Consider the following 13,719-nt stretch of genomic DNA (forward strand, 5'->3'; position numbering starts at 1 on the left):
AGACCCAGAAATTATTCCGTAACATCCAAGCATCCCTTCGTCCTCCTTTTCCTTCAAGTTCTTTATGGTTAGAATCTAAATGAGAAAACGAAGGGCCGGGGATTTAGCTCAGTGGTTTCGTCGCGTGCTGCGCAAGTTCAAGGATCCGAGTTCGATCCCCAGTACCAAAAAAAAAAAAGAGAGAGAAAACGAAAATCTTCATGTTGGTGTTTGGGTGTGCTGAAAGTTTAAGTAGGCCAAAGATGAGAATGGGTCAGGGCTATAGTAGAACAACAGCTGACAGCTTGCTGTGTTTCTCCAGCTCCTGTGCTTTTCCACAGACCAGGTAAGTAAGGGAGAAGTACAGGGCACTGAGAGGTGTCTAGAGTAGAAAACACTGCTTGCCCCTTCAATGTTTCTGCCCTAAAACAATCGCCACAGATCTGGAAGTGAGACAGTAGGAAAGAACTTATCCTCATAACTTTCTGATGACCAGATGGCTAAGGAAGACTACAGATTAAGTATTGTCTATCCACTGACTATCCAGAGAAGGAGCCCCCACCAGTTCCCTTCTGGGTAATAGTGGCTTGCTCTGTTGCTACAGCTAGGAGTTTTAAAGCCTGTGATTCTGTTACCTTCAGCAGCAGCATTATTAGGAATGAAAGCAGTAGGCTGTGGAGCACAAGTCTTGGCTGCAGGAGAGGAAATGTTTTTGCTACAGACAGCAAGCCATCCCATACACACACACACACACACACACACACACACACACACACGCAGAACAGAGCCAAGACCCTTTGTGGACTGAAGAATCTTTGGCAGCAGCAATGCATTTGTCCCTTTGTGAGTGTCATTTTTTAAAGTGTCATTGGACTGTGAAAGCCACTTAATAACTTGATCTCATCTGAATAATCTGAGTTAATACTAGCTCCACAGTTCTGAGGATTAAGTAAAGAAAAATTTGTAAAGTGTCTGCCTCAGGCTTGGCACTTAGTAAATCTCAATGAATGCTTGTTGGATGAATGCATCCATGAATCTGACCATTAAGACTTCCTTGACCATTTCCAAGGATCAGTGTGTAACAAACAGCCAGAGTAACTGAGACTTGTGTACTATCCCACTGAGCCTGGAGCCTGAGGCATGAACTAAACTGTGGGTCATTTAAGACGTTTGATGAATAGCTATGTGGCGTGAGGTGGACCCTTTGCTCAGGACCTTGTTGGCCAGCTGCTGGGAACACTAAGGAGACCGGCTTCCTGTTAGCTCCTTTGGAAATTACCTCAGGTACAGCGCACCTTACTCAACGTCATGCCTCTTTCCAGCACAGCCCGCATGTGATGACAAGTGTATAAATACCTGGCCATCTCAACTCATTTGGTGACAACTCTGGAGGGCCATTCTAACTCCAGAATTCCTTGTGGAGCAGACTGAGAGACTCTCACAGGCCTATATTGCAGCAGGCTTCTTCCTCTCTCCATCCTGCTTCTTTTTCCTCTTTCTGTAGAAGTTGATCTCAAGGGCACTTTTTTTGGGGACGAGGTCTCACCATGTAGCCCAGGCTGGCCTCAAGTCATGGTGATCCTCTTGGGTCAGCTTGTGCTGAGATCACATGCATGCGCCACCATGCCCAGCTCACAGCACTTCTTCTTTTTTTTTTTTTTCTTCACGGCACTTCTTAAACATTCTGCACACTAAAGTATCTCAGTCAGTTTCCCAGGGAATCCATCCTGTGAGTGGGCCCGTCCTGGTAGCCAAGGCTGCCTTTACAATGTGCTTCCAGCTTTGGAGGTGTCGATGGTGTCTCTTTATGCCCACCAGAGGGCAGCAGCCTCGTAGCAACCTGCCCTCCTGAGTCTCCTAGCATTCTCCCTAGTCCCCCTCTCATTCCTTACCGCTAGTATTAGACAGGATCGCCTCTTTTAGTGTGTCCACCCTCCTGTCAAAGGGAAGAACATTTTCTGAAACTGTGTGGGCCTTACTTTTGTCAGTTTCAAACTCCCTCACCTGCAGCACCTAGGGCCAATTAGTCTTCTACTGCATCCCTTCCCCTCATCAGATGGGCAGCCTCCCTGCCCTGGATCTGTACCTCTCACACTTTCCACCCACACAATAGATTTGTCTTCTGTGTGACAAGGTAATTATGAGCTTGGGGCCAGGAGGCCTGGGGACCAGTCTTGAGGACAGTCACTTCCATCTGGCTCTCCCTGTTTTGCTAACATTATTGATTTTTAGTTTAATTTATTATGATGATTTTTTAAAAAATGTGGCCCTGGTGACATGAGGTATGGAGGTGAGTGGGAAAAAGCAAATTTATTCTTGTCACAGTTTAGCTTTTTGAAGCTTAAAACCACCCACGTGACATTTTTTTAAAAATCTACTAGTTTTAGTCTTTGGTTACCTTTCTTTTCACCTCTTTCACTGCCTCCTTCCCTCCTTCCCTCCCTTCTTTCCTTTCTCCCTTCCTTCCTTTAAAAAAATTTTTTTTTTTTTGGTATCGGGGATCGAACTCAGGACCTTGCGCTTGCGAGGCAGGCGCTGGAACCACTGAGCTAAATCCCTGGCCCTAAAAAAAATTTTTTTAATGAGGTCTCATCATGTTACCCAGGCTGGCCTCCAACCCCTCAGCTCCAGCAATCCTCCTGCTTCATGAGGCCTCCTGAGTAGCTGGAAGCACAGGTGGCCAACACCACAGCCTGGCTGGAGCTTACCTGATTTTATTCTGTCTCCAGTTTCCCCAAAGATTCTACTGGGAATTGGAGCCAGATATAGCTACAGAAAGGAGGCTGGGAAGGAGTGGGGATGGCAAATACAGCACTACATGGTAGCAGCAGTTACCTTGTCCAACAAATGTTTCTTGCATTCCCTTTACCCGTCAGTTATTTCTACACTACACCCCAGCTTCCTGCTTCTATCTGCCCTGCTTTCTTGGGGCAGTCCTGAGATGGGCCACGCTATGCTCATTCATTAACTCATTTATATTTGTTTATTTGCATCAGTTTCTATGGATATCAGTAAAACCTGACCAGGAAATTTTAGGAAAGAGATGGAGATTGGGTGCAGCCTGACTGTCAGCCTTCTACAGGCCTCCCATAATGTACTCTATTTCTTTACAGGGTAAAGGAAGGGCAAGCTTTAGGCAATAAATTACAAGTGGGAGGGGCACTCCAAACCACAGTGATTGCCCTGGGAATTATTGGAGGCTGAGGGCAATTTGTGGGACCACGTTCCCCCAGCCTGTTTTCTCTGTGCATGCCAAGAGAATGAATAAATCATTGTTCAGGGGTGGGATGCAGCTGCCGGGCTCCTCCCCTCGGCACATGCCCGGACTCCAGCTCCTCCATTGAGGGCTGCTGGAGCAGAGCAGTTTATACACCCAGCTCCCCAAATCCTATTGAGTCCTCCCCTTTCTGCACGAGCCACCAGCTCCAAGCTCATTCAACTTGGCCCTTTGTGCTGGGGGTTAAGTGGTTACATGTGGGGGGCACCCAGAAAGGACCTGTCAGGCCCTGAAAGGCTGTGCTGATATGGTGCCCTCCTACTGATGAATGGGTGGGTGGAAGAGAGGTGGGCGGCCAGAGGGTGAGGTGGGGGAGAGGGATTATGGGCCCACAGAGGCAGCTGCCAGGAAGGGGGTAGAGCAGGCATCCCTTTCTCTTGTTCCTTCTTCATTCAGCATGTTCATGTAGCTCAGGACCAACAGCCTCATGACCTGGGATCTGGCTTTTCTTCTCTCTTGGAAGAAGCCAAGAGGAGAGGCTTGGGAGAAGCCATTCACCTCTCAGGTGCTTTACAGAGAAAGATTCCACACTAACCTTTCATTCTAACAGTTCCAGAACACCCCTGTTCACTTTTTTCCCTTGGCTGGGAAGAGAGCTGAAAGAGGATTTCTTTTCTAGGTTTTTCTGGTGTGGTGGGTTTGGAACTGTGCCCCACTAGCTTTAAAACCTATCTCGGGGCTGGAGATACAGCTCAGAAGCCTTTTAGAATAAAAAGGCCAGGAAAGAAGAAAAAATCTCAAACTGGGTATATTGCAAATATTTTAATTGAAGGAAAAACACTGATTCCAGGGCTGGGAATGTAGCTCAGGGGCATAGGGCTTGCCCAGCGTGTAAGAGTCGCCCCAGTAATAACCCTCCCCGCCAAAGATTCCAAGGCTAAAACAAAACAAAACTTCAAAACTTTGGATTGGAAGTACCTCACCCTCATTTCACAGCTGAGAAAACAGTCATGTTGTGGGTGACGGAATGGCCACCTTTTACCTAAGGTGGACACACAGTAATTTCCTTTCCGACTACAGCAGCACTTTACCTTTAAGAGGCAGTGGAGAAATGGATGAACAAAACAACTAGGTCACCAGCTTCCTAGGCCTTTCTCTCCTGAGATGAGCCAATTCTGGGGAGTAATCTTCCTTCTAATCTGCCTTAAGGGCTTTCTGATGTGTCAAAGGTCCTCTTGTGCCTGGTCTTGGGAGATTAAGTAACAATGTTCAAAATTATAATGTTATTCAACAACTTTCAAGGAATATTATCCTTATTTAGCTCAAGGAAGTTAAAATTTCTCGATATGCCTAAGTCCCCAAAGCCTTTTGGGGAAGTTGACAGGTGACGTGAGCTCAGCAAAAGAGGGGAAAGCTGGCAGCAATGTAGCTTGTGTCCTGGACTAGACTGCTCTGATGTGGAAACTTTGGGGGTTTTCCCAGTTACTTCCCTATTCCCCACAGGACGAAGCCCAACCTCCTTGAATGACCTTGTCAAGACCTTGCACAACCGGCCAACTTTGTTCTCTAGCTTCTTCTACCTCCCTTTCCTCCCAACCTCCAGTCACACTGGCCTATGCTGTTTCTGAACACACTCTGAATATGCAGTCTCTTAAGCCTTCTGCTTTCTCTTGGTGAACTATTCATCCTTCACAGCCTGAAGGCCAAAACCAGGTCTGTCTCCCTCCCTCGCTCCCTTCCTTTCTTCCATGGACTGATTACAGTACTGGAGATTGAACCCAGGGCCTCACACTTGGCAGGCAAGGGCTCTAAAGCTAAGTTACACCCCACCCCCTTGAACCAGTTCTGATTTTGCTTGGGATCCCTATCACAGTACCTGGCATAAAGTAAGCACTCTAACTATGTGCTGCATGTGAATGAATGGATGGGAAGGAGCAAGATTTTTTTTTTTCTGAGACAAGGTCTTGGTCTGTAATTCAGGCTGGCCTTGAACTTACTATGTAGTCCAGGCTGGCCTTGAACTTGTGGTGATCCTCCTGCTTCAGCCTCTCAAGTGCTGGGATTACAGGTGTGTACCACTATGCCTACCTAAAAGGAGCAAGATTTTTGAGGCTGAAACCCTTGTTCTTAGCCACCACTTTCTATGAGTACTGATATAGAAAAATTATACACCAATAATGAACCCTCATGCCTGCCCTATTTCCTGGAGTAGAAATTTCTGTCATCTTTCCTTGTCTCCTTGCCTGACATCCCAGACCCATGGGCCTGGATCTGGCTACTCACTGCTAGCTGCTCTTGGCTCTGACACTTTTCTGCCAATATTCTTACTCACTGCGCACCACTTCATGATGATGGCCTGAATGGCAACAGAGCCTGTTCATGCTGGAACTGATCATCTGGTGATTTCTATGGCCCTCCCAATTAAGTCCCTGGCATATATGGAGGGTGGACACAGCCATAGATAACCCTGCATGTGGGGCAACTAATACCCTGATGTCCTGACTGGAGAAGCCTTCAGTGAATGAATCACAGGTGTTCCAACATCTGCTTTTCTGTCTTCATGTAGACATGGACACCTCTGCCTAACTGGTGCTTTTTGTTCTCCGGGCTTTCATCTTTCTGAAAATTATAGAGTAGCCAGGAGCCCCGTCTAAGCACTGTCTGTATGAATTATATGGTGCTTGAGTATCCCACACAACATGCCCTTGAGTTATCAGGTATTATGTTATTTGAAAGCAACTAGCCTTATGGAACAGTGTAATTGATGACTCAACTATGCCAGGTCCTGGGGTGCTGCCTGGCAGAGTGCAACATAGACTTAAAAATAGATAGATAGATAGATAGATAGATAGATAGATAGATAGATAGATAAATTAGGGCCTTGCCATACTGGCTCCCAAACTTCCTGGTCTCAAGCGATTCTCTTACCTCACCTTCCTGAGTAGCTGGAAGTACGAGTGTGTGCCACTGTGACTGTCTTCAATATGTAGTTCTTTGGGCTTTGTAGCCAGAAGTAAAGGTGGGTGTAGCACCTTATGTAATGCACCTAAGGACTCTAAGGGGTCTGGAGGCTTCAGCATTTATGGAGGAGAGTTTCTAACCAGGGAACACAAAGATGCATTTCAGACTCCTCATAGCACCAGAGGACCAGCAGAAAGGCCGATCACAGTGTAGACTGGACTGATAACGGTTACCAAGTCCAGGGAAAGATAGTTGAGGGCTGAGAGGTATACGAGCGGAACCTAGGGTACTGTCTTAATCAGAATTCTTTTGATTGTTAGTGACAGAAATTCCACTCAAGTTAGGCTTGGCAAAATGAGGGCCTCATGGGAAGGTGTCAAAACTCTAAGGCCTCGGGAAACAGGGACACCAGGAAAAAGAAACAGGAAATCAGGACTTGTGTTTTTCATTTCTACTTCTGCGTGTCAACACCATTTTCTCCTACTACAGACTGACTTCTTCCTTTTGGCTGGGAATATGATTGCTGCAGCCCTAGACTCACATCTTCACTGTTTCTTCTTCCATTCTAGAAAGTCTCAAACAAGAACTCTGACTGGCTCACTAGGGTGAGGTTCCTGTCCTTGGACTCATCAGTCCTTGTTCAACCCACATGATTAGAAGTAGGGGAGATAACGCCTGAAGGAAGGGTTGTTCTGGGCAAAACAATTAGATGACTATGGTTGTATGGTATGGGGAGATCTGCATAACCCTAGACCACCAAAGCTCATAGCTTTTAGGAGTACGAATTTGGGTGAAAGCAAGAGGAACTTGGCATCAGGACCTGAAATGGTGCTGAAGATGCCACCTGTATTTTCTTAGCTGTGGGGAGTGCCCTATTTGACTTCTACTTTTCCCTTTTTATTTTCTGTTTTTTCTTAAAATAGGTATTGTGATAATCATAACAAATTCTCTTCCATTTCCTGTTTTACTTAGAAGATTTTTGTATGTGTATGGTACTGGGGATTAAACTCAGGGCCTTGAACTTGCTCAGCAAGCATTCTACTCAGCCACACTCCAAACCCTTTATGAGGGTTAATCACAAAATATGGTTAATGTTTACATTTTTAAAATTATTACAGTAAATGACATAATGCCATTAATCCCCCCTCAAAATACTCAGAATATTACTCCTTGCTTTGAGGATACATATCCCATCATTCTTGGCAATGTGTGTTTCATTTTAATTTGAACATTCTCTGTATTTTGGGGGGTTTTTTTGGTATCAGGGAACGAACTCAGGACCTTGTGCCACTGAGCTAACTTCCTGGCCCCATTCTCTGTATTTTTCAATCACCCCAGTACATAAGGTGTGTAGGTGTAATTTAATGTGCTATTTAGTCTCTAAATTGTGGAATGGTGAATTGGAATCAAGTTAGAACTGAAAGAGGTTGCCTCATATTATTAGGGTCAGCAGTCACTCTTATTTGATTGCAAACTGAGTCCCCAGTCCTGACACATTTCCCCAAGGAGGAAGGGAGAAGAGCAATTATTAGAACTCAGAAGAATCCGTTGGTATTTGGAACCTGAGACCCTCTCTTACCCAGTTTCTGCTCAGCTGGGCAAATGGCCCAAGCACCCAGCGCCCAGGGCCCAGGTGCCAGGAGGAAGCCACTATTGGTGTGTCCAAAGTATTATCCCAGCTCCGTCGCAGAGCGGATTATTTGTCTTCACTCAAAACATGGTGTAGCGGTACACGCCTATAATCCCTGCACTCTAGGGAGCTGAGGCAGGATAGAAAACTGGAGCCCAGCCTAGGCAATTCAGCGACTTAGCAAGACCCTGTTTCAAAATTAAAAATAAAAAAGGTCTGGGGGTGTAGCTCTGTGCAAATGTTCTTGGTTCAATACCCAGTATCACAAAAACAAAACACACAAAACAACCCCTCCCCCAAGCCAGCTTTCATTTAATGAGATTAGTTTTTTTTTAAAGCATAACATGAATATATAATTCCAAGTTGGGATAAATGCTATGAGGAAAAAGAACAAAGGTGCCTAAAATGAGGGGAACTAATCTAGGGAGTCAAAAAAGGTTTCTCAGAGAAAAGATCTGAAGTAGAAATAGCAGAGGGAGAGAATTTTAGGTAGAAGGAAGGGTGTGTGCAAAACCAAAAGCCGAGGGGTAGAAAGGTGTGCAAGGCCCCGCCGCAGAGAGGTCGGTGCAGGGCGGAGCTGGACAGGCAGCGGGCGGGCAGGAGGCGAATGCTGCGGCCGCTGCTTCCTCCGCGGCCCTGGAGGAGCTGGGGGCAGGAAGGCGATAACGATCAGAGTTGCAGTTTGGAAATTTCTCAGTGTCTGCTGCAGCGAGGCGAACCGATCGTTCGGAAAGGCCTGGAGTGTGTGGCTAGAAACCCGAACCCGACCTGGAAGGCCAGGGTTAAACCGCCAGAGGCGGGGTTGGCCATTCTTGCGTTGAAAAAAGAACCGGTCCACGTGGGCCCGGCCGCCCCGCCCCGCCCCGCCGCGCAGCCGCCGCCGGACTCTGCAGTCTGGGCCGGGGCTGGGCGCCCAGCGCGGGAACTTCGCACCCACCCGGGCAGCCTGGACGCTCCGGCCGAGGGACGACCCCCAACCCGCAGAGACGAGTGCCCAGCGAGCGGGGGCCAGGCGGAGCCAGAGCCAGGCCCGCAGGAGCGGGCACCTCTCGTCAGTGAGTCCAGGCCGAGGTGCAGGGCTTTGGGGCCCAGGCGGGGAGCGGGGCGGGCGATGCAGCCTCCGCCCCGCTTCTACTTCGCGGGGGTCGCTGTCCTTGTCTCCTGGGGGTGGTCTCCCTTGCCTGCCCCGAGTAGAAGGGAGGCCTCCTTGGATTAACGGGGGAGGGGGTCCTGCTCCTGGGTTGTCCTCGTTTCCATTTTGTCTTCCGAGAACCTGTGGTCCTTAGCCCCGCCCCGCCCCAGTTTCTTTCGTGGCCCCACCCAAATTTAGTAAAAATTGGGGCGGAGGAAGATTGCCAGGCACCTCCCACAAGCTAGCGTGGTGATGATGCCCAGGCCCCAGAGACTGACCCCACCCTCGTCCCGGCAGGCCTTCTGCCTCCAGCTGTATGTGGAGTCCTTGCTGCCTACAGCCCTCCTCGGGTCTGCTCCACACAGTAGTATCCCTCCCTCTTAATGAGCCTCAGTTCTTCTAATCCCAGCTCTGTGTGGGCAGTGGAAACCTCTTGTCAGTTCAAACCCTCGTTTTGGTGGAAGCTGGTTATTAGGGAAAGAAGATGTGAGAAGCCCTTCCTCCAGGGCCATAAGGGTGGAGCAGGCAAGGGCAGGGACACAAAACAGGAGCACTGGGAGGAAGAAGCAAGCGCCCAAGGGAGGTTTGTCAGTGGAGTCGGGGTGGGGGTCCCAGGACAGAGGAGGAAGCCAACACTGGCGCTTCCAGCTCTGGGCCGGCAGCAGTAGCCTTCTGCTACCATTGGCTCCATCCTCCTGAGCACAGAAATCTCACTGGAGTCCCCTCCCTCAATTGCATGTCCAGTAAATATGTGCTGACACTTTTGTGCCGGGCTCTGTGCTGGCTCCTGGGAATATGCTGGAGGATATATAAAAGAGTTTCAAGTCTAGTCAGGGAGTCAAATTAAAAACTCACTATAAGATTGTTCAAATAAATGTACAATTCCAGTTGAATGGAAACAAACACGGATAAGACAGTGTGTACCCAGAGCAGGGGAGCCCAGAGGCACATAATAACTTACTGTGTGTGTTTGTATATATTGGGGCAGTGGGGTGATGATCAGAGAAGGGGGAGTATTAGAGCTGAGTTTGGGAGTACAAAAAGGAGGAAACGGAAGAGCTTAGAGGAAGAGGCAGGATATTGTAGGCCAAAGGAATGGTATGAGAATGATGGTGTGTTTTGAGATGTTTGAGCAGTGTGGGGCGGCAGTTTAAGTACAGAAGGGCTAGATCATGTAGGGTTTAGTAAGCCATGCAGGAGCTTTTTTTTTTTTTTTGGTATGGCACTAGGGATTAAGCACAGAGAACACTGAGTTATATCCCCACCCATTTTTATTTTTAATTTGATTTTGAGACAAGGTCTTACTAAATTGCCCAGGCTAGGTTTGATCCTTCTGCCTCAGCCTCCCAAATAGCTGAGATTAAAGGTGTGTATCACTGTACCCAGCTCCATGTAGAGGCTTAACAGTTTATGGTCAGTGCTCAGAGCTGTGACAAATGAATTTCACACTTTAACTGGAGGTGGATTAGTGAAAAGGCTGTGGCAATAATCCAGGTAAGAAACAGTCTGAACCATGTGAGAGGGAAGAGGAAAAATTGTCTGAATTTGGTGACCAATGAGATGGAGCCAGGAAAGAGAGTGAGTAGTCCAAGATGCTTCTAGGCTCTGGCGGAACAGAGAGTGGAGGCCTCTTGCTAAGGACACAGCTGGTTTGGACGTGTAAAATTTGAGGAGCCTACAGTTGGTTGCAGGGTTGGACAACAGTTAGATCTGGGCTAGAGACAAATCTGAGTCACCAACATATGGTTCCTGCAGCTACAGTAGAGAATGAGGTCATCTGGGGACAGGTTTGTGGAGTGAGAAGACAGCCTGCCTGAGAGGGCGGAGGAAAAACCTGATCCAGGAGACTGAGAATGAATGGTCAGAAAGGAGGAAAACCATGAAGGGTAGAGTTCTCAGGGTCAGAAAAACAACTGACCTCCAGCTAGGTTACCACAGCTTCAGGCCAGTCCATCCTGTCTTACTGTGACTCATTCTTTGGCTTTCCCTTCACAGGCCAGATGTTTGCCATCCAGCCAAGGTTGTCTGAGGGAGGCCAGTTTCCTGGGAGCATGCCTCCTGGAGTATGTCAGCCCGAACTCCAACCAGACAGCAACTCCAACTTCATGGAGGGTGCCAAGGATGCCAATGAGAATTGGCATGGAATGCCAGGCAAAGTGGAACCCATCCCGACAAGGAGCTCCTCTGAGTCACTCTCTGACAACCAGGCCCTCCAGGCCTCGGGACTCCCTGAGGGGGTGGTCCGTAGCCCCCCAGAGGGTGCAGAGATTCCTGGCACCGAGCCTGAGAAGAATGATGATGCCATCACTGTCTGCTCCCCTCTGGAGGACAATGGCTATGCCAGCAGCTCACTGAGCATCGACAGCACTAGCAGCAGTCCTGAGCCTGCCTGTGGGACCCCTCTAAGTCCTGGCCCTCCAGATCCTCTTCTGCTCTCAGTAGCCCACGCTGTGCAGCAGCTGCAGGCCCAGGAGCGTTACAAAGAGCAGGAGAAGGAGAAGCACCATGTGCACTTGGTGATGTACCGCCGTCTAGCACTGCTCCAGTGGATCCGGGGCCTGCAGCACCAATTGGTTGACCAGCAGGCCCGTCTGCAGGATAGCTTTGACACCATCCTAGATAACCGGAAGGAGCTTATCCGCTGTCTCCAACAGAGGGCAGTACCATCCAGGCCCCAAGATCAGGGCTGAGTGTGCTTCCACCAGTGTGCAACAGTGTACATGTGTCTTTGCAGGTGTGTGTGGTTGTGCACAAATATGTACATGATTATTTGTTGGCAGGAGTGCAGATAAGCATGAGTGTGCATGTGCTAACATTTAAGCAGATAATGTACAGACGTGTGAGTGAGCTTACATATCCTGTGTATGCATGTGTATATGCAAGCTAATTTATATGTATGAGTGTGTAAGAGTGAACATGTGTATGTAGCATGTATTTAAGCTTCAGTAAATTTGTACATCCATGTATGTATACGTACCCAGGAATGGGTTTATATGTGTATGAATGAGGGGGTACATGCAAATGATGTGTATGCATATGTGTACATATGAGTGTGCAAGTGCAGGCATGGGAAGTGTATGATGGGAGCATGTGTATTTGCAGGCAGACTCAATTGCTCCAACAAAGCCTCTACCCACACCTGTTGTCCATGGTTTGCCCAGCATTTTTTCTGCCCTGTATCCCTCTGCTCTCTGGAGAGAGAGCGCTATTCTACTGTCATTTATCTGAGGGGTGTGGCTAATCCATTCTCCTGCAATATTCCAGAGCACCTTTCCTTCTACCTTCCTTTCTTTCTTTATCCCAGACCTTGCTCTGCTAAGGCTGTTGTCTCTCTCTGACGTTGGCTTTGCTATAAGGTTTCCTGGCTTCTCTGGCCTCCCATGGCACTTGAGCTACAATTTTGTCAGGGCAGTTGATGGAAAATTGGTATCAGAGAGGGAACTGGTGGGTGATGGTGGAGATCATGGCAGGGTGGGTGTGGGGACAGAGGTGGAGTTAAGACATTATCCTCTGAACTCTGTCTTTGGTCACATGGGAGGTTAGGATGGGGGAGATAAAAATGGCAGAAACCTGTGAAGAATAGGAGGGTGGAAATTCCAAAATACCAGTTCCCAAATAAACCATGTCTCTCAACTGGGAAAAGTTGTTGAAAACCGTATTAATTTAAGCTTCGGATGAAAAGGGATGTGTGCTTGCAAGTAGCATATGAGGTGTTCCAAGGCTATTGGGGGAAAATCTCTTTCCTCTCTGGGTGCCTACATTTCTGTGCCTCTGGGTTTGACAACATTGGGTGTCCAATTGGTTTGCTCCATTTTCTGCAACTGAACTGTCAGGAGCTGGAGCTTGGTTTCCTGGATGGACAGGTAGCAGTGTCAGCCCAGTCTCTAGAAGCTCTTAGGCTGCTCTTCTGTCATTGCATGGCCCTTTAAACAGAAACTGACCGGATCGACCAGAGTTTTACAGCAGATGGGTCTTGAGGAGAAACATCAGTTAAGGTAGCAGAGCTCTCTGCTTTGCTCTCCTTTGCTCCTAGGAGCCAAGAGAATGCAGGATCCTGGTGGGCGGGCAGTGCATGAAGCAGGAATGCTGTCAGGTAAATGAATGGTGGCATGGAAGTCACTGATGCTGCCTCTGGCCCTCAGGCTCCTCCTCTGCAATATGCAGGGTCTCTTCTCTATCTCTAAAGAGTTTCATCCATATTGAGTGGATGAGTGAAAGGTATAGGGAGTGGAGGAAGCTTGGGCCCTGGGGCTTCTGTGTACAGCTCTTGCATGATGAATGTGAATCTGGCCTCTGGACCAAAGTGGGATGAATAAACTGAGGCAGAAAATTAAATTTCTTGAGTATGCTTTTCTATTTCTCCTGTTATCTTATGGCCTCTTGCACTTTGTTTGAGCTCACCTTTTGAGGAATGTCCTGGGACTGGGACCAAGGAATGGAACAGAGTAAAACACTGGGGAACAAGAATTCATACTCCTTTGCCTGGCAGTCTCAGGGACCTCCCTGTCAAGAAAGGGGAGACTTTCTCTCTGCCCTGAGAGCCCCATATGGGATTGTCCTTGTCCTAAATCACCTTTGGACCTGAATGTTTTGTGAGGGACACAAACCATACACATGCTCAAACTAGACACTGCTCTGGCATTAACAGTGTCCTGAATGGTGTCCTGCCTACAGAAGACTGCATAAGGGTCCTTACATGGTGTTGACATTTTATTTGCAGTTCTGGAACTGAACCGAGGGCATTGCACATGCTAGGCAAATGCTCTACCTTGAGGTATACCCCTAGTCCCCAAATGTAGT

The 13,719-nt window shown here is 48.1% G+C and overlaps 1 protein-coding gene across 2 annotated transcripts; it reads left to right on the forward strand.

The window, feature by feature from the left end:
* The first annotated feature begins 8,410 nt into the window (after nt 1-8,410).
* On the forward strand, nt 8,411-13,254 carry CUNH1orf216 (chromosome unknown C1orf216 homolog). Of its 2 annotated transcripts, none has more exons than XM_004850935.3 (2): nt 8,411-8,842; nt 10,915-13,254. In XM_004850935.3, exon 2 carries the CDS (start codon nt 10,920-10,922, stop codon nt 11,607-11,609), a length of 690 nt encoding a protein of 229 aa, XP_004850992.1. In that variant the 5' UTR covers nt 8,411-8,842; nt 10,915-10,919; the 3' UTR covers nt 11,610-13,254. The 2 variants fall into 2 exon arrangements, with proteins under 2 accessions (XP_004850992.1, XP_004850993.3); XM_004850936.4 differs by having other exon boundaries at nt 8,664-8,858.
* Nucleotides 13,255-13,719: the final 465 nt, after the last annotated feature.

Source organism: Heterocephalus glaber, unplaced genomic scaffold (genome assembly GCF_053883595.1).
Source record: "Heterocephalus glaber isolate CG9 unplaced genomic scaffold, H.glaber_assembly_v1.0 deba00001452, whole genome shotgun sequence".
In the NCBI taxonomy this organism is placed as follows: Eukaryota; Metazoa; Chordata; class Mammalia; order Rodentia; family Bathyergidae; genus Heterocephalus; species Heterocephalus glaber.

Coding starts and splice junctions, on each gene's coding strand:
- CUNH1orf216 (XM_004850935.3), top strand. CDS start 10,920: ATGTTTGCCATCCAGCCAAGGTTGTCTGAGGGAGGCCAGTTTCCTGGG.